The sequence below is a fragment of the Acanthopagrus latus genome, chromosome 3 (genome assembly GCF_904848185.1).
Source record: "Acanthopagrus latus isolate v.2019 chromosome 3, fAcaLat1.1, whole genome shotgun sequence".
In the NCBI taxonomy this organism is placed as follows: domain Eukaryota; kingdom Metazoa; phylum Chordata; class Actinopteri; order Spariformes; family Sparidae; genus Acanthopagrus; species Acanthopagrus latus.
Genome location: NC_051041.1, coordinates 5,170,446 through 5,198,371, shown reverse-complemented (window position 1 = coordinate 5,198,371; position 27,926 = coordinate 5,170,446). Strand labels below are relative to the sequence as shown.

Below are 27,926 nucleotides of genomic sequence, written 5' to 3'. Positions count from 1 at the left end.
CACGCGGTACGCCTCCTTCTCTGGGGCTTTCCAGATAAAGCTGCAACACTCCTGTGACAAATATCTGTAGCGAGCAACGAAGCAGCACAGGGTCAGTTTGATATAACACTGCCTGCTCTGCGGAGGAAGAAGTACGATTGAGCAAACAAAATTCAAACCACTTCAGGCTGAGCGACTGCCGCCACTGTTCAGTATCAACAAGTGAGGTTTTTCATTTCACTGTCTGCACGCTGAGTTACCTGAAACTTAGTTTCTCACCTGAAATCAGCTCCTGTGAGACAAACTGCTTCATAATCAGTCAAGAAAAAAAAAAGATATTGTTTTCTCAATTGTTTTCTCTGTTGTTGATTTCACTATCAGGAGTTAACAAATGTCGACTACGATTTAAGGAGCAGCAGAAAAACATATTTAGTTTTCTTGTAATAACAGAATAACTGATCTTGTTGTCTCGGGCAAACAAAGCTTGTCTTCTCTGGCTCTTGAGATAACAAATCAAATCAAACATATTAGAAAGCCTAATAAAGTCCTACATTAGTATGTTGAAAATTCAGTCAAGGCACAAAAGACAGAAATGAAAATAACCAACGTTTATTTCTAAACCCCATGCCAACAAACAACAGCATGTCAACAACATACAAAGTACAACATGTAGAACAACTAATCCAGCTCTATAACTTCCTCGCTGGACGGCGGAGGCTGTGGATCCATCAGCTCCTCCTGGTAGGGCTCTGCTGGTGGAGGTGGAGGTGGCTGGAGCATGAAGAACATCTGTCTGCCATCCTGACGTATTAAACAAACACATTTTTACTAGGATTAAATAGCAGTTTTTTTTTCTAATACACCCTGCCTGTAGTATGTAAAGACAACAGTCACTTACAGCAGGAGGTCCAGGCCATGGTAGCGGTAGATAATTCAGAGGACCTGACTGAAAGTGGGGGAACATCTGGGGTCCACACAGGGGATTGTTGTAAAGCCCAGCAGGCACAGCTGGCGCTCGGGGGATGTTGAACATCAAATCTGGGCAGGAGGCGAAACTGCTTGGCCAATGAAAGGGAAAGTGGATGACAGGCAGAGGTGCAGTCGGGCCAAATCTAGCAACATTTGGAGCATCTGGAAGAAAAGATAAGACATACTGGACATTTTAATCTTCCTGAGGATGATTTTATTCAACTTAAGACGGATGTGTTAGCATTATAGAAGACGATTCTCTACCATCCATTTACAATAAAGTCATTTCTAAATGTAAAATGGCAATAAAATATGCTCATATTGAATGGTAATTAGTAGAGTGCATACCTCCACCAAGACCCAACAATCCATTTTTGTAATCCTGAGAATTTTGCACAAAAAAACTAATGCTAGATCTGTTAAAGAAAGCGGGGAAAAACAAATCCTCCATCCAAGTTTTGCATAAACTCTGTTCAGTAATTTGTATGTAATCATGCTTACAAACAAACAGGACAAACAAACAAATAAACAGTAATTCAACCAGGAAAAACAAACAGGCAAGACAAACAAACAGGACAAATAACAAACAGGAAGAACAAACAAGACAAACAAACAAGACAAATAAACAAACAGGAAAAACACACAGGACATACAAACAAACAAATGGGTTTGAGGAATACAAATGACTATGACTATAACGTTTTTAGACGCCATGATAGTACTGACATGAGTTGTTTTTGTAGTCAGTCATTACACGTTTGAAAAAAACAAAAGAATATTTTCCCGCCACTCTCCTCCCATTCCACTGTGCGCGTGCGGGCGTGTGCGTGACCCTGTGCCAGCTGCGCAGCTTGCTCCACGCGCGGTTCCGTTTGACCAATCAGCAGGTGTTCCCTACATGCCGGTGATGACGAACAGTCTTATAAAACTATTAGTTCAGACACAAAATGGTGGCTGTATTCCCCTGTTAATGTGTTAAATATAGTCAGTTTTAATGTTTAACTCTTCCTCGTTGGTGCTCTAAGCGGACGTTAGCTGACAGGCGGTTAGCTAGCTGACACAGGACGGTTCCGCTACATGTACGTTAGATGTTTGTTTTTAAGTAAAAGTTTCTCAAACACATTATAATTAACGGTATTAGGATTATATACGGTTAACATACTAGAAGGTGTACCTGATCGTTCTTCAGTGGAAGCTGAGGCCGCCAACCCGCCGTCCACAGCGGCTGGTCTGCCCCGGAGGTCAGGGGGGGCCCCGGCGGCAGCAGCAGCGGCGGCGGCTGCTCCTCCGGATGGCTGAGATATCAGCAGCTGAGGTGTAGCCGACTGAGGTGCGCCTCCGTCCGGGGCCGAGCCGCTGACGGTCCCCTCGACCGCTGGTCTCACCTCGCCGGTTTGGGCGCAGGGCTGCCGCTCCGTGTCCTGTGGGGGGAGCCGGTCTCCTCCCTGGCTGCGGTGGAGGGCGGTGATCCGAGTCCTCTGAGTTATCAAGAAGCACCTCCAGCAGCCACACTTCAGATACGGGCAGAACTTCATGTGGCCTTTCCTCTGGACGATGATGCCATGATGCCGGCACCTCGTACATGTTGGCTGTCGAGTTGGCTGGCAGGACTTGGATGAGGAGGACATGGAGGCTGACAAACTTCAAGAAAGAGAAGTGTGATCAGTGAAGCGCCTCCTCACATCTGTGACTGTGACCCGGTCTGACCTCTCTTTATACAGAGGTATAAATGTATCACATTCAGTCGTGGGAATATGTGAGACTACATTATGATTATTGGCTCGGGGCCCATAGAGACCAGCTGGAGACCAATCAGACACCATTTACATTATGACTCTGCTTCTTATTGGTTGATTAAATAAACCATGAGACGTTCAAGGTCAAGAGAATCGTGACAACAGAACCACATGTGGAGCTCAGACAGCACAAACTTTGTCATGGCTTCTGACAGATTTTGCTTTTAGATGTTTGATTGTTGAAAACATTTGAAATATTATTATTTGATCATATCGAGCATAATGAATTAAAATGTATAAAACACCTTAATACAGATGTCTTTGCTTGCACTCCGCAGGGATGAGGCCCCCTGCTGGTTCACAGGTCAACTACAAGTGCACAAGGTGAGAACATGTTTAATTGAAAAGGAGACAAAATATAATATGCAACTCCCTGGTGAATATCAAGCTGTTTTGTATCAATAGCCACAAAATATTTTTGAAACACCTGAAATTATTTTTCTTAAACATACATACTGTAAACATGACAAAAGAAAGGAAAACCGTAACTGTTGAATCTCAATGTTTAACATGTTTTTTTTGTTTTGTTTTGTTTTTATTCAAAAACAACATACAATAGAAAATACTCAGAACCTTGGCAGCCATACACTAAGGACTGGGGGTTAATATAACCAAGATATACATGAAGGGACAGTATGACTTTAATCTCTATATCATATCAGGAGCATGGTTATGCAAAAAGTCAATGTCTCCAAGGAGGTGACAATTAAAAAAAAAAAGTTACTCAGCACTCAAAAAGGGGTCAAATTTTGACATTTTCAGCCTTTTTTCAACAGTGGCCTCTGCTACATTCAAAGAAAAGAGTTTCCCAACACTTTTCTCCATTTCGATCGATGAACAGTTGTTCATCGTGTAATCTCACAACCAAGTGACACGACCTTTCAAAATAAGATCCTCTGATGGACACAGAACACAGTTTGTGTTGAATTAAGTTTTCTGTTTAACTTCACCTTCTACACTTTAGAATGGCAAGTCAGAGAAGCTTCAGAAACTTTGACAACAGGTATAAAATAAATTTGACACTTTGGTATAATCAAATCTGTGATTTACAGGAATTATTCTGTTGTGACGTGCAAGTCTCCAACACTCCTCAGGGTACGATAGCTGTAAAAATAGTCTGGAAACAAGCATTTGTTCTTTAACTTACAGACCGACACAAAATCACAGCACTGATGCAGGTTCTGCCAACAGAGCTGGGTACGACCACCGATTTCAAAATTCGATTCAAGATCAGTTAACAATATTTCAGTTAAAATACCAATTCTGGTAGGATTTCAGAGAATCAACGCTGTAATAACATTGTGAATTATTTTTTAAAAAATTGTGTTTGCATTAAGAATTACATTGTTTTGGAGATTTGTCGTAGAAAAATCTGCCTGAGACACGAAGATGATATTCTTCTGCTTTCAGCATCGCATTATTAAAAATGCTGTGAATGAACAAGAAAGTAATGACAGATGACTGCTGATGTATTCAACAAAAGGAAAATAAGAAAAAAATAGAAACTTTCCTGTTTTAAACATTTGTGGCCATTCGAGAATAGACTCTTCAGTTAACCAGGTGCATTCAAGTGCAGGTGAAGCAGAAGACAGAAAATGAGCCCCCTAACTTACACCAAAACACGATCGAGGGTTTCAACATGGTTTTAAATCACAACAGTTTTGACACAAACATTCAGGCATCAGACATTTAAAATCTACCCACATTTGTCGTTTGGCAGGCGTTAATCTCCTGATGCACATCTGCAGGATAAGGCGTTAACTGCAAGATCGATCTGAGCATTTTTGAATCTATTTCTGATCTTTCAAATTATTTGAATCGGAAAATCGATTATTTTATAAACCCAGCTCAAGTTGGCAGTTTACATCACTGAAAGACTTTTTTTTTTTTTATTAGTATTCAGGGTGGACGTGTGCTCGCTGACAACAGAAATCAAAATGTTTTTTCATTCTGTGTTTTCAACAAGGACAAAAAAAAAAAGATTCTTACAGGAATTGAGGGAATCACCACATGTAGTAGAAGGAAAAAAGAGGCAACCGTTCAGACGACAAAAGGACAACGGTGTCTTGATAAACAGTCGTAAACAGTCTGTGCGTTTGACGATCTTCTATGAATCCTGATCGACGTGCAGATTAAGAAGAAGTTTTTCTCTGCAGTTCAGATTTATTCTGTCCGTTTGAGTTTAATCGGCCGTGTTTAAATGAACATTTCGTTTCATCTACAAACATTTACAAGAAAAGGTCACTTCTGTTCTCATCGCTCTTCATCAGTCTGAATCCCCATCTTCATCTTCCGGTATAAATGGAGGGTCTTCAGGCGGCTTCCGCGCTGTTCCTCCGTCTGTCCCCGTCTTGAGATGCAGCTCTCTGACGGTGAGGATGCGGGTCAGCATGGCCTCCATGGTGCTGTCGTCCAGAGGGGTGGAGGAGAACCACAGCGGGCTGTTGGGGACACAGCAGCGCTCAGGGTGAAGGTAGAACAGGTTGGTGCGCTGCTTGACCGACTCCGAGCTGGATGGAAGACAGTTAATGTCAACATGGTGTCCAACACTTACATTCATTATAGATTTAAGGAATCACAGCAACAAAAATTATCAGATTAATCTGTAAATCAAGTTCAAACAGCCAGTTAATCTGCCACCTGTTTCAGAATAGGTTGAGACAGATCTGTGTCCCTCACTCACCACTTGGAGAGGTAGAACTCGTAGAGTCGGACCGGACAGCGGAGCGGGTTCTCCGTGTTCTCCATCATCTCCAGGATGTCCTCTTTACTGTCCTCCTCCTTACGTCTCTTCGCAGGAACCTCAGGATCTGAAGATCGTTATTTGACCATCAAATCGTATACAGAGATCGAGTGATGAATTTATGTTGTTAGTTGATAGTTTTATAATTTTGTCTGCAGTGTGTTTTAAATGTTTAGGTTCAGTCTCATTAAATCCATGTTAGAAAACGAAATTTAAGTTTCATGATCATTTTGTTGCTTCTCAGTTGACAGTCAGGAACTGTGAATGACCTTTTGCTTGACTTCCATAAAAACACAAAATATTTGATTGTTGAAATACAATTATTTAAGTGCACTGAAAAGTTTTACTATCTTAAAATCACTGTTATTATGTTTTCATTTTGGAAAAAGGACCAACACTGTTACCTGACTCTCCCTCGTTCACAGCTAGTGGGGGGTAGAAGCGCAGGAAGGTGGTCTTGGTGTAGTTGGGGTTGGTTTTGGTGCAGCGCATGACGTGGGCGAAGGAGAGCTGGCGGTGCTGCTCCACCGTGGTGAAGCCGAAGTACTTGCAGCAGAAGAAGAGCAGAGTATTGAGGAGGACGATGGGGGAGTACGCCCCCAACTGCTTACAGTCCCACAGGAACTCCTCCTCCACACGGGAATGGATGTAACCTGCCGAGGAGAAGTGAAGTACCTGTTGAGAGCTGGTCAAACATTTGTGTGGAACAGACAAACAGAGGTAACAGACATGCGCAACTCACCACTTGCTGTGATCGAGGGCTTGAAGCCTCTCAGCATGTTGGTGAACTCAGTAGAGAACTTGTTGTAGAACCGATCCATGAATATGTTCTCCACACGACCGTTCTCAAACAGGTACTACAGAGAGACGCACGAGCAAAGCGACAGTGTCGGCCATCTTATTGGATCATTACTGTTGAAATCACTGTTAAACGGGGCACTGTGTAGTTTTAGAGAAGAAGTTCAAACTCAGACTTTACTGTAATTACACAAACTCAGACATAAATTATTTTGTCCATAACTGAATAAACAAGCTCTTCTTAGAGCAAAAAATAAGCTTCCAGAACAGTTTGAAGCTTGAAAACTGGCAGGGTCCGCCACCTTTTAAAGAAGTACAACAGTGTGAAATTGTGTCGTCAAGTTCAGTTTGTTTATTCTGTTTGGGGATTAAAAACAACAATGTCATCCCAAATCTCCATAGTGCACCTTTATTCATGAAATTAATTGGCAGATTAGTCGATAATGAAACTAATTCAGTCGCAGCTCTACCTGCAATCAGCACACAACCCGTTACACGATACAAGTATGCCTGTTTGAGAAATGTCTAACCTGTTGGATGCCGAGGCAGAGGTAGAACAGGCTGTCGGGGGAGTACGGCTCCCCGTTGGGTCGTTTCAACTCAGTGATGAAGCAACAGAGGCCGTAGCTCAGCTCAGCAGTGGTGCACTGAAGAACATCCTCCTTTAACTCCATCGGACGAGCTAAAACCAGGATAATCATGTCATGTCATGTCATGTCATTATCCGTAACCGCTTATCCCTTGCCATGGGGTCACGGGGTGTTGCTGCTGGAGCCAATCCCAGCCTTGTCTCAGGGCGAGGGCAGGGTACTCCCTGGACAAGTCGCCAGCTCATCGCAGGGCCCTCACTGATGAGCAATGTGGGGTTCAGTATCTTGCTCAAAGACACTTCGACATGCAGCTCAGCCTTGCCCTGAGCCGGGATTTGAACTAGCGACCTTTCGATCACTAGTCGACCTGCTCTACCCGCTGAGCTACAGCCGCCCCAGGATAATCATCATCTTCCTAAGTTGGTTTTTCATGTATTATGTCAAATTTTACACAAAGAATGAGTGTACTCGTGCTCAGCTTTAGTGGGTTTCTTGACTGAGTGTTGAGACTTACAACCAAAGCGCGGCTTCTCCAGGTTGGGTTGAGTTTTCCTCCACTGGATCCATCGCTTCCAGGCGTCGACTCCGTACTGACTCTTCAGTTTGGGGATTTCAGTCAGCGCAGTCAGGGCCTTGTTGGATGAGCCCTTTTGAGACGACACTTCAGCTGTTTTAGACACCCGCTTACGACCCTGGGAAAAAGAGGAAGGAGAGAGGAGGCTGTGTCATGGACACTAAACATTCCCACTATACAAAAGACAAAAGTCTTTTTTCCATCTCTTTTTCGACCGAGTTACCTTCTTTTCTCTGGCTTTCCTGGGAGCTTGACGTCGTCGTGTCACAGCAGGCGGGGGGCTCGGGGAGCGCTCGGCGTGCTCTCTGAGCCGGGCCATCCTCTCCAGAGTTTCTGGCAATGACACCACTAGAAAAGTTAGACCGAGCCTGCCAAAGTAGTCTTTGTAATTTAGGATAACACCTCAATGTTTTAAACTCCTCAGGGTGGAAATTAAAGTCAAACGTTCTAGCTTCATGCACTCGATGAGTTTGTGCATCTCATCTCACCAACAGTGACGTCGGCTTCGATGTCCATGGGAGGCGGTGCTGGAGGCGGGGCCTCGGTGAAAGGCTCGACCACAGGAATGTCCATAATGGGGTTGAGCTTCTCGCCGGAATAGAGTTGACTGGGAGACCTGACGCCGACATCTGAGGAGGCTTCCTCCCAGGTGTTGAGCAAACTGGCCAGGTCGTCTGTGTCCAGGTCATCGCTGTAGTTACTGGTGTGGTCTGTAACATGAACATGAGACATGAGTCATACAGTGTGTACATCAACATAAACATATCAACATCAACATAAAAACATTTGTGGTAAATAAATTAACGTAACATTAAAAATATGGACATGAATTCCTGAAAATACAGATCATAGATTTCCCAAAGCAGCAAAATAATATGTTTTTACCTTCTGGAGGAGGTGCAGGTGCTGGTGGTCTGTCTTTCTCCTTCAACACCACTTTCTCTTTCGGTCTCTGCGAGGTGTCGTTCTTCTCATCTTGTTCTGCCACCATCTCAGCCATGAGGATGAGCTCTGCCTCGAAGGGGTCGGACGGGATCTTTTCTTTGATCTCCTGGATGGTTTCCACGATGCGTTCAGCGCTGTCCATGGTCACAGGAAGGAACATGGGTACAGGTAGCTGTGGGAGACAAAGGTTAGAATAAAAGAGGCTGTGAGGTTCTAGATTGTTGTCTAATAGTTATTTAATCTCTTAATTCTGAGGATGAGATAATTCCTTTGTGATGGGGTTTTACTTTAGCAACCTAACACTTGAAAACCAGACTTGTTTGTGGTGTCTGACGTACCGGAACTGGCAGGCCCACAGGTTCAGGGGTACACTGGCTGTACATGTTCATCGGTACAGGAATGTACACCGGCACTGGGACAGGCACAATCATGACTCGAGGGAAGGAGATGTCTTTAGAGAGAGAAAATAAGAAAATAAAAAGTGAGGATTAGTTTCAACAGGAGCAACAATATAATCCTCAGTAAAATAAAAAAACATGGCAAGTATTTGGTTAAATATAGAACACAAACTTTGAGCTTTAATGAAGTCGTGTTCAGGAAAATAATTCTGAGTTCTGAAACATTTTTTTAACACTTTTTAACATATATTTTGAATTCATAATAAACTTTTTTGCTGGGTGGGGTTGCAAAGGTATGATATTTTTTAGTTTCATAGTGTCACTGTGTTACACAATCGCTATTATTATTTTGATTGATATAATTATTATTATTATAGCTTCTTACGACACTTAAAAGAATAAAAACAGTAGAGTTTTTGAAGGTGTGTGTGTTGAATTTACCTGTTTGTACTTCACAGTCGGCTGTCTGTGTTCTGCATGAGACCCCTTTATTCTGCACCAGCGGTCTGCAGAGCAGAGCCTTGTTCTTCAGGATCTTTGGTCCAGGAGGAGGAGGAGCTGACTTCACTGGATCTGTCTGAATACTGATCTGAAGGGTCGACACGTGACACATAAACAACTTCAAAACTAATAATGTTCAAAAATGAGTGGCAGCCAGAGCGCAGATTCCCACAAATGGCCGTCTGTGCACCACAGACTCAACAGTGAACCAACGTCTGATTCTGTGCCGGTCAAACATGATTCATTTGCCATCAGAATGGCATGTAAATGATCATTTTGAGAACATGAAGATCAAAAGTTGTAATACTACTACTATAATACGCAAATAAAACACGACAACTTACATGTCCAGAGTTCTTTGATTGAAAGGTAGAGCCTGTGCCTGCTGAGAAAGTGACAAAGTATAAAAACCTTCTCAATGAACACTGGCAAATAGTTGAATCAGGATACAGCGTGTTACACAGTAGAGCTTCAGCTTTTTAATTTTCAGTGAATACACAATATTTAAGGATTAAATCATCTGTTCAAAGAAATGTCTCACAAAGTTTTTACATTTTTGCTTGAAAAGTAAAAAAACTGAGAAATTAATTTCCGGTTATTATTTTTTCCGATAAATGCATCCATTGACCAATCATAGCAGTTCCATTACAAAGTACATTTAAATGCTTGTTTAAGCGTTTTTGTTTACTTTGCTGCGCAGCTCGCTCAGAAGCACTGGATTTCCCCGGGGGAGTTCCTGCCAGCGAGATGACATTGGCGATGACGGGCGTGTCCTCCCCGGTACCTAACAATGTCACAGCGATGATTACAGATCATAACATTTTAACCAACAAGTCAGGTTCAGCTGATCAACGAAATATAACTTGAAATGGGAACAAGAATACACACCTTTGAAGACCTCACCCTGCGTGGCCACTTTATCCGAGCAGAACTGCAGCAGACACGTCAGGTCACAGAAGTGTTTGACTTCTCCCAGCATGGCGAGACTCTGCTTCAGTTTCCCTTTACGGCCGCAGGTGTCACACTTTGCAACCTGAGAGAAAACAGTGGGTAAACGCTGAGTCGAGGCAGAGCATCACTTTGGTTATACTGATAACCACATCGAGGCGTCTTGCTTACATGGCAGAAGAGCATGGTGTATTTGGACCTGCACTCCTCAGAGCAGAACTCCTCGGTCGAGCCTCCGTACTGAGCCGTCACCAGCTTCTTGGACACAGAGTGGCAGTAGACGCAGGAGTGACAGTGTTTCCCCCAGTTTTTAGTCAGGTCGTGTCGGAAGAGGAGTTTACAGCCTTGAGAGGAGGGAGAGGAGAGTGTAAACCCACCGTGATGTCACTCAGTGGTTAGTGGATTATTGTGCTGAAGCCTCAAGTTTGGCATTACAGCTGTCACCATCTTTGTTTTTGTTTTTTTAACCCAGAACTAAAGACAGCTGGTGGAGGATATCCTGATCTGATCTGGCTGAGACCCTGAGGACATGCCATGATTACCGTGACCTCAATCATACCCTGCTTTATTGTCAGTTTTACTCTAAATGGGACCATAATTTGACATCATGCTCATTGGCCCTGATATTCAAAATATCAAACTGTCACCCTACCGTCGCTGCAGAAGAAGCAGTCCTTGTTGTTAATTCTCTTGGCATCTTTGGTGATCTTTTCCATCTTACAGTATTCACACAGGGAAGTCACAAAGTTGGTTTTCTTGAACTCGTGAGAACAATCCACGCTGCACACGAAAACCATCTTGTCCTACACACACGGAGTTGAAATTAACGATTAATCATCTGTCCACATTACAGATGGACAGATTACAAAGAGGTGAAAACAGTTTTTTTAGTGAATTCTTGTGATCCTTACTGGTAATGCCATCAGAAATTGAGAATCAAATCTATTCTCATCAGCCTGGAAGTGTCAAAGAAGTATTTTATATGCAAAACTGTATGTAATATAAGATTCCAGTAGACTGAACACACATTACAACACACAAATACACAAGTTACCTTGATCTGGATGACTTCAGGTTTAAAAGTGATGCCACGGGAGCAGAGGGAGCAGCTCAGTTTCTTTGATCCTTTGGAAGCTTCTCGCTGAGATTGGATGGGAATGACGGACTGGATCTGAGTGGATCCGACAGGTAACTTGGTAAAAACGTTAACCTGTTTCTGGGATTTCTTGAACTTTTCCTGCAGTGCCAGAAAAAAACAATAGAGTGTTGGGTTGAAATCCAATGTGAGGTACTGTCTTTGGTGCAGAATAAGCAAAGTGTGTCAAATCAAATCAGCACAAAAACAAATGTGAGTTTTGGTGGATTTTTTAAACACAGATACAGTGATAATATATGTCCAAAATGCTTTTTTCTAAATCAAGAAAAACACAATTTTCTTACAGCAGGTGCCCAAATCTCTCCTCCAAAGATATAAACTTAAAAAACCCAAAACCCAAAATTTAAACAACTCCTCCACCCCCAGCTTTTCACCCAGCCTTCAAGTACAAACAGTTTTGATTTCCAACATGATTTAACGACAAGCGTCATAAACGAGTTTTGATCGAGCACAAGCTGAGCTGTACCTGAAAAGCCATGACACACGGCAGAGTGCAGAAGTTCCTGATGGAGGTGTCGGACATGGCCAGGTGGTAGGCCGGGACTGTGTGTTTGCCGCAATTATCACAACACAACCGAGCACCTTTGAGAAAGAAAGCAAGTTTTATTAAAAGACAATGTTCATGAGTACAGTACTGACGCACACATCAAAGTCTTGTGGTACCTGATGCACTGACGGTCTGGACTTTGAACGCCATCACACAACTGCTGCTACAGAAGAGGTTCACCGACTCGTCGCTGTTTTTGACGTCAACCATTTCTGCCAGCAAACGGGTGGTGCGACACATCGTACACGGCTGAGTCGTCTTGGTTTTCTATTACAAGAGTGAGAATACAAAAAGAAAGAAGGGATGTTAAGTCGGCCATGACAGTCTCTGACCCAAACACATTCCTGTTAGTCTCTGATTTTATTTTTTTACATTTAATTTTCATACCTCTTTGTACTTGGCCAGACACTCTGCGTTGCACAGAGTTTTGCTGCTGCGGTCCATCTTCAGCATGAGCGGCTTGTTGTGGCAGTAGGAGCCGCAGTTCGCACAGCCGGCCATGGACAAGTTGTTCACGGTACGGAAACGGTTGAAGCAGGCGTCACTGCAGAGCTTGTGGACGGCACCGGTCAGGATCACCTCGTGTTTGCTCTGGAGGACGGATGACAACAAAAAAGTGTGTTGTTTCAGAAATGAACCCTTCAGTTACAGGGACAGAGTGCTAAAAGGCTGCGTGTAGTAACTCTGTACTACTATGTAATGTTATTCACAGGACAATCTTTGTCCTTATTTTAAAGCTAAAACAATTAGGAAACTCATCTATAAAAGTCAGTCAACAGAAATTTTGACTGAATCCATCAGTTAAGTTTTTCAGTAAATTGACTGCTCTCACTTTACGTTTTCATCTGACTGTTAACTGAAGATTTTCAGATCTGAAAAAGTAGGTCAGATTAAAAAAAAGACTAGATTTCACCTTGAACTCTGAGAAATTATAGCAGGTGTTTTTCAAGATAACTGGCAGATCAATACACTGTGAAAATTGCAGCCCTGTTCTGTCTGACTTACGATGCAGTATCTGGTACACATGCTGCAGAGTGACTGTGGTGCTGTCGGATGTGTTGACTTTTTGGCGGCGGTGCTCCTCTTGTAGTTGAAGGAGGTCAGACAGTTCTGGCTGCAGAAGTCCTTCATGGCTCCTTTACCGTCCGGAGCCAGAATGACGTCCTGAGGCCGAAATATCAACCTGAGAGAAAGAGAGGAGATCCGAGCTCAGTGAACTCTGACACAATCCAGTTTATCTGCAGCTATATTGTTATATTCTTCACTGTCTAAGTATGTAACGATGATGCTGCCCCCTGTTGAACTCACTTTTGGCAGTTGTGGCAGGTCTTAGAGTTTCCTTTGACTGCAGGCAGAGATGTGGTGAGGCATTCGGTGGAGCAGAAGAGTGCTGGGGAACCCTTCCTCTGGAAAGCAGTCTGCCCTTTCCTCAGGTTCTTATTGCAGTGGGAGCAGTACATGTACATGGAGGACGGATTGATGATGGGCAGCGTCTGTGTTTCAGACGCTGAGTTCACTGAGAAGACCGATCCAATCCTCAAATCCTCCTGTTGATAACAGATCAGTGAGGCAGAGGTCAGTGTCTCTGGATCCATCAAATCCTGAATGAACGTCTAGTGTGAATCTCTCAAATTATTCATAATAAGTGTCTGCGGTCTTCATCACATCATAATCTTCCATGTCCAAACACAAGAGGTCGTGTGTCTTTAAATATCACTGAGATCAGGGTTTCTGGGTCAGATTGGGACTCTTGCAGATGTTTTTTACTTTGGACAGTAGACAAGCTGCTAGCAGTGGCCATGTTGCACATAACCTCTATTTCTGATTGACCTTGTTGTGACAATCAGATTAACATGAAAGGCTGAACTTTTAATATTCCTCAGAAGTGTGTGTCTCACCCTTGTGTTGGGCTCGTCTTTCACGCTCGCTGAAGACGTCGAGGATATCAGGGCTTGTTCGTACTCATCGTCAGAGGGCTCATCCTTCACCTTGACCAAAGGTGGTGAAGGAGACGACTTGACTGGCGAAGTGCCGACCTGTAACCTGTCCTACAACAGGACAAGACAAGAAAAATTACATTATTGAAGATTTTGATGCAGATTCCAACTTCCATGGTAACATCCCAGCCTTACTACATACTAACGCTGATGTAAAATTCAAAAACATGACAACTTGTACAAAGACAAGTATAAAAAGAATATTAGCAAATCTCTCAGATGTACATGTAGGTTTTAGTAAGTTGTTAGAGAAATAATACTACAATTTCTGTATTTGTACTCATGTTGTCAGAGCAAAATCACAGAACACAGAATTAATTTGCAATATTGAGATCAAGCATGTATTTTTTTTCATAAAACCACGCAGTCATATTTCTTGTGCAGAGTAATTTATTAATTTAAAAACACCATAAATTGTTTTTACAAAACTGTCTCAGCCGTGTTCATTAACAACAGGATGTATAAACACATTTACTATCCAATAAAACACTGAGGATGAACAAAAGGACCCAATGGCTGCATTAATGTGTTCTTTGAAAAGAAACAACATATTTAAAGATATTTCTAGGAAACTGAAAGTGATCTAATTTCACTAATGTGACATTTAAGCAGTGAAAATACAAACCTGTCACACTGAGGCAGTTTTACTGTCTTGTACTTACAGTGTCGAGCTTAACCACCTTCATCCCGTTCACCATGGTCACTGGTGACGAGCTCTCCCTCCCTACAGGAACACGAGCAACATGTCAGTAAGTTAACACTGAATAAAAAGTGTAAAGTAGATTCTGGAATCTCTAACTTCAATAGAGTGTCTTGAAATCGGCATTATTCAATACTACTGTTGATGACGGGGGGAAACTGATCACACACACTTGCTTTTATTATTAAACATTTTTGTGCTTTTGGGGAAACAGCGCTGCTCTGACGACACTCACCACTGAGTGTAGTTTCAGACAGAGGAGACAGGCTGGACTGCATCGAGTCTACAGCCACTTTCACGTCCTCCACCTGGTCCTCCTCTGCAGGTGGAGCTACTACAGCGGGCTCTACATCTGTTTCCTCCTTAACAGAGATCCTGTCCTCTGCATCAGTGGCTGCGAGAGAAATTTTAAAACATAGAAATTAGTGGGACGCTGCAGAGCTGTGAGCAGCTTCCAAGTACTTTTAACTGGAGAAGTAGAACTATGTTGGAGCGCTTCTGCCCTGCTGAACTACCTTTGAACTAGATCTCAGCTCTGTATTTCTGTGGCTCAGCTCAGCTCTGTTAACTAGTTCCCAACTTAAAGGCTCTGCCAAAAAAAAGCCTTTCATCATTTAAATAGTAACAGAAGTTGCTCCAGGTCTGCGCAGCCACCAGTTTATGAGTAAACGTTTGAAGACTGCCATTAGAGTGTTTTTCATACATTGCCCGAGCAACAAAATAAAAAACAGCACTGGTGAAGAGGTGGAGGCTAAAAAATAGGGAGAGGCCACACTCATTAGGTGAAATAATGGATACTAACACCAACGATATGAAAAGACTATCCCTCTGTTTCTGTTTCTCTTCTCATTTTGCTTGGCTGAACAGCCAGTCAGAGTGATTTCTAACGCTGACGGTTCTGCCAACAATTCAAGATGGTGAGTAAACCGAAGAGCCGCCCACAATGTGGCACACATGGCAACAACTACGGCCACAGACACTGATCAGCTGACGGCACATCAGGCCCCTCAGTTAATGTAAAGGAATATATTACCTGCCACAGCAAATTCCAGAATTACTATTAATCTAATAATTTATCAATTTTCTTTTAGAGTTGTTAAATAGACCTCAAAATAGCCCCCTTCAAACATGTCTGGTGTTACATACATGAGATCGTAATTTTACACACAGTTGTCATGTATGACACTTCATTAGCTCCATAACTGTCTAAAAACTTCAATAAGCAATAAGCTCTCCCCTTTGAAAATGTTTCTCTGCATCATGAGAGCAAAAACTGAGCCAAAAATAACAAAGAAAGAAAACTTTTACTTTACCTGTATTAGAAAAGGCAGGTGAACGGCTGCTCTCCACATCCATCAAACAGTTCACTTCCTCTTCTTTCATCAGAGCTTCCTGCTCCACCTGATCCACCGTTCCAATGTCCATCATCTCGTCGAGGTCGTCCGCTGTTGAAACCCTCAATAGAGACGACTTTTCCTGCTGTGCGTCGATGTCTGTGCTCGTCTTTTCATCTGTGTTTGTTGCCTCCTTGTGTTCAGATGTCTTGTCTGTATTTGAGTCCTCACTGATGTCGGGTCCTGCAGGACTTTCCTCTGAGCTGTTGTCCTTTGCTGCAACATTTTCTTCGTATAACTCAGAGTCTTCCTCAGTTTTCACCTCTTGTTCAGACGCTGATGTGCTATCCGATTCACCACCCTGAACCAAAACTGTGCTGACTTCTGTAAAGAAGGACGACTGTGAAGACGGTTCGTTTTCAGGAGACGCGGATTCAGCCTCAGTTTCTTTTTGTTCAGTTTCTTTACTTTCCATCTCTTTTTCAGCAGCAACAAAGTCGTCCTGCTCTCCACGTTCAGAGAGGCTCGGAGAGGCTCGGCAAGCAAGCTCTGGGTCTTTAACATCCACTGATGATCTTGGCTCTGAAACAGCTTCCACCGACTCTCCTTCCACCTCCTCTGTCACCTGTGTCAGACAATAAACAATTATTCTGTACAATCCCAGGATAATACTTCAAGCATGTAAAACAAAAGCCATCATTAGTTGAATGGCCATGCTGAAGCTTTACTTAAAAAAACCTCATCATGTATTTACAAAACAGTCTTATTAACTGCTGAGGTTGGCAAAAGTATCGATACTTCACACGGTTGATTTTTCACAACACAACTGAAAGAGCAGGTTTAAAGGATGAGCTCACCCAAAAGTTCAGCCCAATGCAAATGGAAGTTTTGTCGTCCACATAACGTTTCAGGAGTTTCACAGCAAAACAATGTTGCAGCGTTCTCCGAAACAGCTGAATTTGATGGAGAATTATTTCAAACATAAAAAAAACTACCTAGAAATTATAATCTAATCCCCTCATACAGCTCTTCTAGCACAGTCCACATCGCTGGAACCCAAGAGATCTCAAATAGATTTGGAAATATGTATTCAACACCCTCAAAGTGCAGTCGGGTGAATGCACCCACTGTAGACGGGTTAGAGTAACTTAAAAAAATAAGGAAGGGTCATTACATCGCTGAATCTTGCTGTGGGCCAGACTGTGGTGACAGCTGTACTGAAATCTACAGGAGGTGCATGAAGAAACACACTAAAACCCAACACACCAACCCTCATCGTGTGACTTCTAATGAAGAAATGCTTTCAGGAAATGAAGGAACACACTTCAGAGATAAGGTTAACCAATGATTTTTTGTTTGTTTGTTTTTTTCCCCCAAATGATTGACAGGGCAATAAACAGGATAGGTCTTTTTCGTTTTAAAACAAGTCTCCGTTTACTTCAGTTGTTCAGGAGAACGCTACAACACTGTTTTGCTGTGAAGCTCCAGAAATGTTTTGTGGATGACAAAACTTCACCTGACTTTCCACTGGCATGGGGACAGGTAGATAGTGACAGCATCTATTTTTTGGGGCGAACTGTTCCTTTAAAAAGGAGCACTGTGTAGTTTGGGGAGATAAATGTAAATCAGATGACAAAGACTGGTTTTTCTTTCCCTGAACAAACTAAATAAACAGATGTTCTTTGTTTTGATGACTGAATAAACTGAATAAACAAACTGACCTTTAATGACAACACAATTTCAAACTGTTGTACTTTGAAGCAAGAAGGGTGGCAGGGTCCACCACATATAAACAAACAGTGTTCTGGGAACTTATTTTCCTCTGAGAACAGCTTGTTTATTCAGTTATGGGAAAAACTAAATATTTCTGAGTTGTATCACTGCCTCATTAATACTGTAAATATTCATATTCTGAGTTTGAATTTCTTCTCCAGACTACACAGTGCCATTTTTTAGGCTCATTATGCGTTTCAATCGCAATATATGAGTCCTGCAATGTGCTCATGTAGAAAATGTAGTTAACTTTACAATGGAGCTAGCTTAAACGTGATAAAAGCCGATGTGCTTGAATAAAGAGACAGCTGGTATAAAAACACGGGTGATTAAAAGGTACATGACACTGACACACTGTGCACACACGCTGTCAGTTCAGTGTTATTTAGTGCGATCACATGAAGAAAACAGATTAGCTTGTTGCTGATCCGACAGCACTGCTCTTGTAATGTAAACACAACCAGCGCTACTGCTGCAGGGATGTGGAGCTAACAGCTACAACCCAGCGCCCATTCGGAAAGAAATTGTGCATTTACCTCCGTGTGTGTCGCTTCCTTTAATTCAGCCATGTTATAATGACATGTCTGCAAATGAAATGACCTATAAACAGGATAACTAGCTGAACGCTCGCTAAGCTAAGGCTAGCTTGCTTACACTTGTGCACACCTGTCTGTTAGCTCGCTACGGTTAGCTAGCTGTTGTCGCGTAACACACGCCACAACAACTAACCACTGTGCAAATGAATCATCTACTCCAGATGAAGCTATCCTAGATATATAAACATCTTAACATAACAACGTTATAAGGAATCTACACAGCCGTAACAACGTGCAGAAAATTACCGCGCCAGCAGGCGAGTCTTGATTGGTGGCCATACGTTGATGTCCATCGCCAGTTTCCGTAGCCGCCATGTTTGCTCCAAAATCCTTTAGTCTGGCAAATCAATGTGGACTTTAAAAGAAAAAAAAAAAGACTTCAAAGCCTTTAAATACTTCTCATGTGGTTCCTTTCTGCATTATTTGCATTCAGTCTCGCTTGTTGCAGAGCGTCGTCTTCTTCTATGTTTAATTTTTAGTAGTAACCACACGTCAGTAGCTCGCTATCGCCCCCACTGGCGTCACCTGTGAACTGCTCCCAGTAACAGTCAGGTGTTCACAGGACGTCACTTGTAAACAAATTTTAAAAAAAAAACAAACATTTAATTTAATTGTATTCTGTGAACTCATGCAACAATTATGTTAAACTGCCAATTCTCTACAAATGTTCTTTCTCTTTATTTATGATGTATTGACCACTTAATGTTTGGTTTATATGATCTGCAGCTCAGAAAATGTTTTTTATTAAAGGAACCCCAGCTATGAAGACTTGTAGTTCTTAAAAGATAAATGTTAGTATCAGTTATAATAAAGTGATATTAAAAAAAAAACTAACTCGTAGGTCGCCATTGTTGTTAACGTCACAATGCACTCTGGGTAGTGTCGTCATAAGGTTGCACTGGCGGGCTTCGGGACCCTGTGGTGACTGTTCAGCGACATAAACATGACATCTGTTTAGCCTTTTTCAATTTGAACCCGAGCGAAACATGAATGACGATGGACAGCACTGACAATGTCTCACAAAAGCAGCATCAAAATGAAGAGCAAGACAGATGGGATGAGGCAGGAGTGGGATAAAACTGGGGGTGTATGTACGGCAACTGCGTCTCCATGGTAACCGAGAGGGAGAGTTTGTTGTCAGGAGCTCCAGATCAAACTTATTCCAACATCAAAAATTTTGAAGATTATTAGCATCCAGAGCTGTCGTGTGCTTTATAGGTAATTAGAATATACAGTGAAAAGCACGACTTTGATCATTTTCGGGCCTACAAGTCTTCATAGCCGGGTTTCCTTTTCATATTTTCACTAGCTTAGGAAGATTCAGCAGACACAAAAGTTTGTTTCTTTTGTCTTTTCTTCTTTGCATTTTTTAAATAAATGAAACGCAGCAATATGTACAAGCTACTCGGCACTCAACAACCTCAAAACACTCTAAACTGTGTAAACCACTGAACCTTCTTCCCTTTTTAATCCATTTATTTTCCCATTGGCAGATATGTCTATTGTTGTTTTTTGATTTTGCAATCAAATAAATGAAGAAAATATATAAATAGCCAACAGTGTATGTTTATAATCATGGTTCCACATCATTGCTGTATCATGGCATTAATAATAATAATAATAATAATAATAATAATAATAATAATAACAATAATAATAAAACTGTTTAAAAACAATCCACTGGTCTATCTTTGCACTCCAATAAGCCTGTTGGACTCAGCATGGGAAGTTGGAAAACCAGATTAAAATTGGTTAATACATAATTCATTGATTTTCATGGATCTTAATGAAAAAAAAACTTAAAATACCCAAATTAAATATATCAAAATCTCTAATTAATATTTAAAAAATGTATGCAATCATCTAATTCCCACATCACTGCTGTGTTAAATGAATACTAATAATAGACCTGATCTGCAGAGGTTTCCTCCTCTTGTTGCAGGTCCCACGCCCATCGCTCCACTCGCACCTCAGACACTTCAGTTGCCCACATGTTAGCAATGTGCACAGCCTTGCTTGCCGGGCACTCCACGCGTCTCTGCGGCCTTCGATTTGCCCTCTTCCTCGCAATTTGTGCAGCCTCCGCTGCCAGGCGCCCGGCACGCATCTGCAGCCTTTGCTTTGCCCTCTTCCTAGCAATTCGCGCAGCCTCCACCGACAGGCGCTCGGCACGCATCTGCAGCGATTCCTGTGCCCTCTTTTTAGCCATGCGTGCGGCACCTTTTGCCAGGCGTGCAGCTCGTGCTTCTTCTGACTCAGCTGCACGCGCACGCCGCGCTGCCTCTCGCCTCCGCTCACGTGCAGCACGGCTATTTTTAGGCATGTTAGCATCAGCAAAGTTGGCCTGAAACAAAGTTATGTGGCAGTCAGAGGTTAAGGTCAGATGTCATCCATATTCCACGAGGGAACATGAAACTGACAATTAAAGTCACACTTTAATTTGTTCACATTTGGTAATACAAACATTTCACGTGTTAACACTCACCAGGCAGCCTTACGAATGATGTCATACAGCGCCCTCCAGCATCTGCAACAAAGTTTAGATAACACAGTCAGTGATTAATCTGATGTCACGCACCACCATCCACTTTCCAAGAAAGTTAGAGATGCAGCGATCCGACTCTTTCAGTCCTGATACCGATACGGTTGTTTCAGTATCCGTACTGCTACAATAGCCGGAAGCGTTTCCACTTGGAGAAACATGCAGATTTAGAAACGAGGCAATGTCAAAAACACACAAACCCCAAAAACACAAGAAACAGAAGAATCATGCATATCCAGTCGCCACAACGGAAGTGCTCCAGGCCTCTAGGGGGAGCTCTAGGGAGACCAGCTTGAGTTTTGTCCAAAGAGACAAAGGCCAAACCATAGACATTTATCTAATGCACATTAAACTTCAGTTCACTGTTAGTTCATGTTCCTCTCAGCAGACACTCTTGAGTCCTGCTGTGTGTTTAGCTCCATTAGCTGTAAGCTATTTGCTCTGTTAGTTGTTAATCCGCTTAACCAAACACACTACAACACTCTGCTGCTCACCTGCCGCTAACAGCTAGCTACCTCTCCTCCGTTTGTGATGCTCTCCTTGTTTAATCAGAGGTAACTACCTTTGCATTCATGTGCTGCCGGAATTATTGGAAACTCAAAACTAACTTGAAAGAAAATTGGGGAAAAAGAAGTTGCTGAGTTGGCATCATATGCTGCTGAAACATGGCGGAGGAAACAAAACATTTTGTTGATGGTAAGAATCTTTTGGTCATGTGTTGTATTGTTTCACTTTTTACTCAACTACCGGAAACAGCTGTCAACGTGTTGGAGGAGCAAGTGAATGCAGCATTTGTTAACATATGGCAGCACACATAGTGAACAGTTACTTCAGACAGTGTTTGCTTCATTTTGACTTTCATTCAGTTCATCTGTGCTCAACAGAAGTCTTTGAGAGTACGTGTTGGAAGCAGACTCGTCCTGTCTTTCTTTTCTTTACACATCTGCCTCAACTGTTATATCATCTGCTGTAGTTGCTTGTGAAGTTAGCAGACTTTCCATTTTAAACACCCACTGCAGAGAGCGTCACTGTTTTTCCAAGCAAATGGAGCACTGCAACGCCTCTAGATGGGCTGACGCACATTGTGTGGCATTCAGCTCAGTTCGTCACTTGCTAAGCGAGATACTACATTACCCACAATGCACCTTGGCCACTGAGTGACATCACTGGAGGCAATTTATCAGAATAGAAGCATCTTCCTCTGGAGCCATAAAAGACTTTTTTTTTTTTTTTTAATTTTTCCTTCACACATGTGGCAGTTCTCCCCAAGACGTGCAAACACACTTTAATGTGTGAAGTTGGTGGACTGCCCCTTTAAGTCTACTCAGAAACACAGTGAGGCAGAGGAGGAGTTCATCTTCAATAAAGGCGCATTAGCTGCTTGTTTCAGCGGTTATAAAGTAAAGCTTGTATTTAATTAGCGGTAGTAAAATGGCGGTGGTGATGTTATGAGTGTTGTACGTTAGTGTGTCAAAGTGTAGATGTGTTAAAGAAGAATAATGTGGAAAACTTACAGTTTGAGTTCATATCACAGTGACGCTGCTCCTGAAGGTTTTCTGCTCGTTCCAGGCAAGTAAACCAGAGTTTGGTTTCAACGATGACAAAACGTTTTGAACATTATAAGAGTGAGAAACTGTGAACTGAGCGGCGGGATGCTGTGAAAGATGCAGACGTATAAGAAGACATGACAGACGCTTCTTCGTCTTCAGATGAGTTAATGGCGGGTCGCAACCACGACTGAAGCTGCAGAGCGCCACCTAGTGTACCGGAGTGTGGAGTAATTTATATGGAGGAGGAGGAGGAAGAAGAAGAAGAGGGGGAAGAAGAAGACAAATACAAGAAGAAGAAAAGACTAACTTTTCATTTAGAAGAAGACAAAATAGAAGAAGAAGGAGAAGAGGTAGAAAAAGAAGATGAGGAAGAAGTAGAAGAAAAAGACGAAGACGAGGTAGAAGAAGAAGACAAGAAGAAGAAGAAAAAGAAGAGGTAGAAGAAGAAGAAGAAAAGAAGAAGAAGAAAAGGCGGAGGTAGAAGAAGAGGTAGAAGAAAATGAAGAGGTAGAAAAAGAAGAAGTAGAAGAAGAAGAAGAAGCGGTAGAAGAAAAATGAGAAGTAGAAGAAGAAGAAAAGAAGAAGAAGAAAAAGAAGAGGTAGAAGAAGAAGACAAGAAGAAGAAGAAATAGAAGAGGTAGAAGAAGAAGACAAGAAGAAGAAGAAAAAGAAGAGGTAGAAGAAGAAGAAGAAAAGGAAGAGGTAGAAGAAGAAGAAAAGGAAGAGGTAGAAGAAGAAGAAAAGAAGAAGAAGAAAAGGAAGAGGTAGAAGAAGAAGAGGTAGAAGAAAATGAAGAGGTAGAAAAAGAAGAAGAAGAAGTAGAAGAAGAAGAAGAAGCGGTAGAAGAAAAATGAGAAGTAGAAGAAGAAGAAAAGAAAAAGAAGAGGTAGAAGAAGAAGAAGAAAAGGAAGAGGTAGAAGAAGAAGAAAAGAAGAAGAAGAAAAGGAAGAGGTAGAAGAAGAAGAGGTAGAAGAAAATGAAGAGGTAGAAAAAGAAGAAGAAGAAGAAGAAGAAGAAGCGGTAGAAGAAAAATGAGAAGTAGAAGAAGAAGAAAAGAAGAAGAAGAAAAAGAAGAGGTAGAAGAAGAAGAAGAAAAGGAAGAGGTAGAAGAAGAAGAGGTAGAAGAAAATGAAGAGGTAGAAAAAGAAGAAGAAGAAGTAGAAGAAGAAGAAGAAGCGGTAGAACAAAAATGAGAGGTAGAAGAAGAGGAAGAGGTAGAAGAAGAAGCTTGACTACACAGTATTTTCAGTCAGGATCCAGATAAAGAACATGAGACTGATACATGCTTCACATTTGTACTTTATATGGAGAAAAATGCTCATTAACCAATCCATCAACCCTGAATGTGTTTATATATCCAGTCTGACAACAACTGAATTCATCTGTGTCTGGTCTGTCGTTGGTTGTCTCCTGCTGGACTGTAACACATCTGATTGAAGTTCACCACTACATTTAGGCCTTCTGTTGGACAGTTACACTATTTATGTTACCCATCACAGCTTTACATACATGGCATAAGGAACTCTGTCACCAGCAACTCCTCACAAGTGTCTCGCTCTGAAAAGTCCCAGAGGAAACAAGCGGCACATAACTACGGAAGCCCTGAAGGGACGTGGGTCAATTTTCCATCTCAAGACGAAGAGCTGTGTTATCCCAAGATAATGAGATAAAACACTCCATCATCAACAAAAAAACAATATCGCTCACTCTAATTTCTTATAGTTTAACTTGTGATAATGTGGAAACAAATTATGTTTATATCGTTGTAACAGGAAAACTGAGGAAATGTTTGACCCAAGATTGTTTTGGGCTTCCGTACATAACAATACTATCCTTTTTTAAATGCAGAATATCATGACAACCAATTAAAAAAGTTCATAAAAAGTTAATTTGTCCGTATACTTGTAGCCTATTTTTGCCCTTTCAGTGGTACGTAGCTGTCTTTGGCGCCCTCTGCTGGAGCTTGAGAGACGTTATCTTACAGTCCAACTCATCCATGAAGCCCTCGTCCACAGATTCACTGTCCACCTCCTCGCCTTCAGCCTCTGTGGGCAGAAACACGTGGAGCTGAGTGCGAGCTGGACCGCCGGCAGCAGCCACGGCAGGGCGTTCACTGCAGCTCGGAAGACAGGGCCTCCCAACGATCGACAAAGGCTCCCCGTGAGGCAAAGAGTTAGGATGCCGCGTCAGAGAAGGCCGGGGGTCACCCTGAGTCACCTCGGTGGTCAGGACCGGGTTGTGTGAATGACGCCTCACTGGTCTCGGCTTGGAGCTGGGCTGGATGGCCTGGGTGAAGTGGATGAAGGCCGGTCTGCTGCAGCTTTGGGCCTGCTGATGGGGTTGGTTGGTCCTGGATGGGTGGCAGGGGAGGAGGACTGAGGAGTTGGAAAATGGAGGAGGAGGTGGTGGTCGCTTCTGTAAAACACTGGGGCGACGGCTGCCGGAGAATCCCTTGAAGAGGACGTGGTCGTTCGGTGTGAGGAGGGATGGTTCGCTGAGGCTGAGGAGACAGGGAACAAGAGAGTAATGGAGGGTTTAGTTAGCAGGATAAACATATTTGTCAGGACTATAACTTAACAAAGAATCATGTTTACTACGTTCACAATTACCAGTCCGTAAGGTGTGTCTCCTGCGAACCATGATGCATGTTAAGCATCAGTAGAAGACAACAGGAAAGTCTTTAGTTTTGTGGGTATAAAACAACAGTTCAAAGAAAAGTTAAGGAATCGCCTGAGGTATTACACGTCATCCTGAGAAGGTGCACGACCTAAGGTTCATCCTCTGAGAGCCATGAATGTCTTTCTTCGAATCTTCATAACAAACCCCCCGATGGTTATTTGATTAGTGAAGCTGTGAGTTCACTAACCGACATTTTCCATCCCGACAGCCACACAAGACACGTAAAAACCTCCCTCCTCCTCCTCCTCCTCCTCACTCATTCAATCGATGGTTATTCAAAACCTGCTCCGCTTGGGTGAGAGGAGGCCATCAAATACTCTGTCAGACAGCGACGGGCGTCTGTTTGCGTGTGTGTTTAAGAGCCTGAAGTTTGCCTCGCTCAGGTTTCTGCCTCCTCTGAGTGCAGCCGCTGCGGGTGCTGCATCAGGCGGCGGATCAACTTCCACACCTGAGATTTATGACACGCCGGTCTCTGGCCTTCTGTACTCAAAGCAAACTGGATGGGGGGGGGGGGGGGGGTAGAGAGCAGAGAAGTGGCCTACATTATGCTATCAAATGGGGGCAGAGAGGAAACAATTACACTGTAATTCCAGTCAAGCGTTGAACGTGCGCTCTGACGGGCACTTTTGCTGAAATGAATAGTGGAGATGGGAGAGTGGAGATGAAATACAGGAGATTAATCACATTCAAACAGGCAGCGATGAGGCGGCACTGGGGGTCAGAGGCAGAAAACACACACATATATATATAACTAAGTGTTGTTCTACTGCAAGACTGAGTCCAAAATGAAAGACAGAAACAGTCTGAGGGAGCAGAAGTGTTTTATCTTCTGCTGGATGTTTTGTTAAAAGTGAATTTTGAATCAGTAACTCATCTGTTTTTGAGTTCATATGTTGCTGTATGTTTTAGTATCTGTGCGAGGCAAGATGTTCAAATGGATTGCTTCTAGTGGGATTAATAAAGTTGTCTGAAATCTGAATCTTAACCCCAAAAGCCCTTTACGGAGGGAAGAGGAGATGCACCACTCACCTCTGCAATATCTTAAATGATGTTATTGTCATAAAACCAGACAGACAAAAACTAAACTAAATAAGGTGTTTTTTTGTACTTCTGTAACAAAATACATTGTTAAGTGTCAAAGTGTTTATTCTGGTGTTTTAGATTCTGCCTCATTTTGTGTATTTTATTTATGATTATGATTTTTTACCCTTGAGAAATGTTATTAAACAGCAGTTTATGTGGTCTTTTTCACAGACAAATGTATTACCATATTAAAAGATGTCACAAAAATATGGATGGGTATTTTTTCTTATATCGTGTTTGGTTGGTTTTCTTTGAAACACTCATTTTTCTTAATTTATTTGTGTTTTTACCATGACGAGTCATTCAGTTTTATCAACATTTTACTGTTTATCAAGACATGATTCGACATTTTAATGGAAAAATAATAATAATTGGGAAAATGCTGAATACCAGATGTTGATCAGCTCATAGTATACAGAATATACATACATGTAAATATATGAATAATTTACTTTTACTTAGAGACTTTAAGACTACTATTTGTGTGTGACTTTCACATTTCCCAAACAAATATTTACACGATATATTTATTTTTACTGAAGAAGGAAGACTAGAAGAAGTCGATCAGATCAGACAAAGATTTTCAGGTTCTGTCACAGACAACAAGAAGATATTCACTCTGAAGAAGCTCTAATCAGATAACACTGATAGATCAAAATATTTTTATATAATTTAATAGTTGAAAGCTAATTGAAATTTTTAGAAAGTTAAGAAAAGCCCTGAAGAAAGGGATTTAACAGAAACCTCACAACATCTCACCTGAGTCGAGCCATGCTGCCTCTCCTGCGGGGCCCTCTGGTCGTAGCCACCAGTGAGGGCAGCCTCAGCGGGGACCCGGCCCCCCGACCTCCTCCTCCTCCTCCTCCTCCACCTCCTCCTGCTGCGGGTGGAGGGTGAACAGAGGAGGTGAGCAGGTACGTCTGAACCAGAGCTCTGCTCCTCTGGACGGCTCTCTGGTGCCACGGTCCGCCCAGATCCAAACCCAGGCCCAGCACGGCTGTCGGGGGTGCAGCTCCAGCGGTGCCACTCATGGGTGTCTGAGTTTGAGTCACACCTGGAGGAGAACTCACCTGCTGCTTAAACTAGATGTGTGGCCTGGAGACCTGGAGACCGCCACATGAGGAGCAGACATGAAGCTGAAGCGGACTGCAGAGACCTGGATGTATATGTGTCTCCAGCTCCAGGCCGCGGGGGGTGAATGGAGAGGGGATTGTAGCGCTCCACCTGTGGGCAGCGGACGCCATCAATGATGCATGACCATCAATGATGCATGGCTGCAGCTGGTCAGGTGGACACCACCTACTTATCCTCCTCTCTCCCTTTCCCTCTTCCCCAGGTCGGTTTACAGACGGAGGCAGCAGGTGGTGAACGGGCAGGTGGAGTGAGGGCTGTGTAGAAGTGACACAGTGAACTTCAGGTAGAACGCACCGTCACTCCATGGTTAACGGTCACGGACTTTAAAATGTTAGATGTGGCGCGCTGATGCTTATGTACGGAGGCCTGGTGCTGCCACACCAGAAAATGAAAAATAGATCACTATTACAACATAAGATATTTATACATTATTACAACATATGGCCTGCAAACATGTTATGAGAAGAAACATTTCACATTATAACAATACGTTTGTATGTTTTATTAAGTGTGTAAATATCTTCTTATACCACAAAAGTGTTCTTGTTATAATGTGATAATGATTAATTTTTCATTTTCTGGCACAGCAGTAAC

At 42.5% G+C, this 27,926-nt stretch overlaps 3 protein-coding genes and 1 long non-coding RNA gene across 13 annotated transcripts; 1 reads left to right on the top strand and 3 right to left on the bottom strand.

The window, feature by feature from the left end:
* Positions 1-572: 572 nt before the first annotated feature.
* Positions 573-2,935, bottom strand: LOC119016646 (doublesex- and mab-3-related transcription factor 3-like). 2 transcript variants are annotated; one of them, XM_037092691.1, is made up of 3 exons: positions 2,111-2,935; positions 878-1,110; positions 573-780 (listed from the first exon to the last, which is right to left on the bottom strand). In XM_037092691.1, exons 1-3 carry the CDS (start codon positions 2,574-2,576, stop codon positions 658-660), a joined length of 822 nt encoding a protein of 273 aa, XP_036948586.1. In that variant the 5' UTR covers positions 2,577-2,935; the 3' UTR covers positions 573-657. The 2 variants fall into 2 exon arrangements, with proteins under 2 accessions (XP_036948586.1, XP_036948587.1); XM_037092692.1 differs by having other exon boundaries at positions 2,123-2,898.
* On the top strand, positions 2,531-5,789 carry LOC119016647. 2 transcript variants are annotated; one of them, XR_005074219.1, is made up of 4 exons: positions 2,531-2,671; positions 3,023-3,068; positions 5,015-5,226; positions 5,399-5,789. It is a non-coding gene; the product is annotated as an uncharacterized LOC119016647 (long non-coding RNA). The 2 variants fall into 2 exon arrangements; XR_005074218.1 differs by having other exon boundaries at positions 5,394-5,789.
* zmym4 (zinc finger, MYM-type 4) lies at positions 3,230-22,669 on the bottom strand. Of its 8 annotated transcripts, none has more exons than XM_037092677.1 (29): positions 22,401-22,659; positions 20,830-20,871; positions 20,254-20,688; positions 15,955-16,600; positions 14,877-15,035; positions 14,604-14,665; positions 13,843-13,992; positions 13,253-13,491; positions 12,950-13,127; positions 12,332-12,535; positions 12,061-12,211; positions 11,864-11,979; positions 11,296-11,478; positions 10,894-11,044; positions 10,413-10,585; positions 10,182-10,326; positions 9,982-10,077; positions 9,638-9,675; positions 9,234-9,381; positions 8,733-8,845; positions 8,335-8,566; positions 7,938-8,159; positions 7,673-7,782; positions 7,390-7,567; positions 6,816-6,967; positions 6,230-6,344; positions 5,892-6,140; positions 5,428-5,554; positions 3,230-5,254 (listed from the first exon to the last, which is right to left on the bottom strand). In XM_037092677.1, exons 3-29 carry the CDS (start codon positions 20,665-20,667, stop codon positions 5,011-5,013), a joined length of 4,995 nt encoding a protein of 1,664 aa, XP_036948572.1. In that variant the 5' UTR covers positions 20,668-20,688; positions 20,830-20,871; positions 22,401-22,659; the 3' UTR covers positions 3,230-5,010. The 8 variants fall into 8 exon arrangements, with proteins under 8 accessions (XP_036948572.1, XP_036948571.1, XP_036948575.1 ...); XM_037092676.1 differs by having other exon boundaries at positions 9,638-9,678; positions 22,401-22,657; XM_037092680.1 differs by lacking the exons at positions 20,830-20,871; positions 22,401-22,659 and adding an exon at positions 18,591-18,699 and having other exon boundaries at positions 9,638-9,678; positions 20,254-20,291.
* Positions 22,670-23,565: 896 nt separating this feature from the next.
* LOC119016645 (wiskott-Aldrich syndrome protein homolog) lies at positions 23,566-27,391 on the bottom strand. The gene is made up of 2 exons (XM_037092690.1): positions 26,958-27,391; positions 23,566-24,936 (listed from the first exon to the last, which is right to left on the bottom strand). The coding sequence occupies exons 1-2, from the start codon at positions 27,227-27,229 to the stop codon at positions 24,360-24,362; spliced, it is 849 nt and encodes a 282-aa protein (XP_036948585.1). The 5' UTR covers positions 27,230-27,391; the 3' UTR covers positions 23,566-24,359.
* Positions 27,392-27,926: the final 535 nt, after the last annotated feature.

Coding starts and splice junctions, on each gene's coding strand:
- LOC119016646 (XM_037092691.1), bottom strand. CDS start 2,576: ATGTCCTCCTCATCCAAGTCCTGCCAGCCAACTCGACAGCCAACATGT. Junction 1,111..2,110: donor ACGATCAGGTACACCTTCTA/GTATGTTAACCG, acceptor CTTTTCTTCCAG/ATGCTCCAAATGTTGCTAGA. Junction 781..877: donor CATGGCCTGGACCTCCTGCT/GTAAGTGACTGT, acceptor TTAATACGTCAG/GATGGCAGACAGATGTTCTT.
- zmym4 (XM_037092676.1), bottom strand. CDS start 20,667: ATGCCTAAAAATAGCCGTGCTGCACGTGAGCGGAGGCGAGAGGCAGCG. Junction 9,679..9,981: donor TGAGCGAGCTGCGCAGCAAA/GTAAACAAAAAC, acceptor TCACTTTCTCAG/CAGGCACAGGCTCTACCTTT. Junction 8,160..8,334: donor ACCTGCACCTCCTCCAGAAG/GTAAAAACATAT, acceptor TTCATGTTACAG/ACCACACCAGTAACTACAGC.
- LOC119016645 (XM_037092690.1), bottom strand. CDS start 27,229: ATGAGTGGCACCGCTGGAGCTGCACCCCCGACAGCCGTGCTGGGCCTG. Junction 24,937..26,957: donor GGCAGCATGGCTCGACTCAG/GTGAGATGTTGT, acceptor CTGTCTCCTCAG/CCTCAGCGAACCATCCCTCC.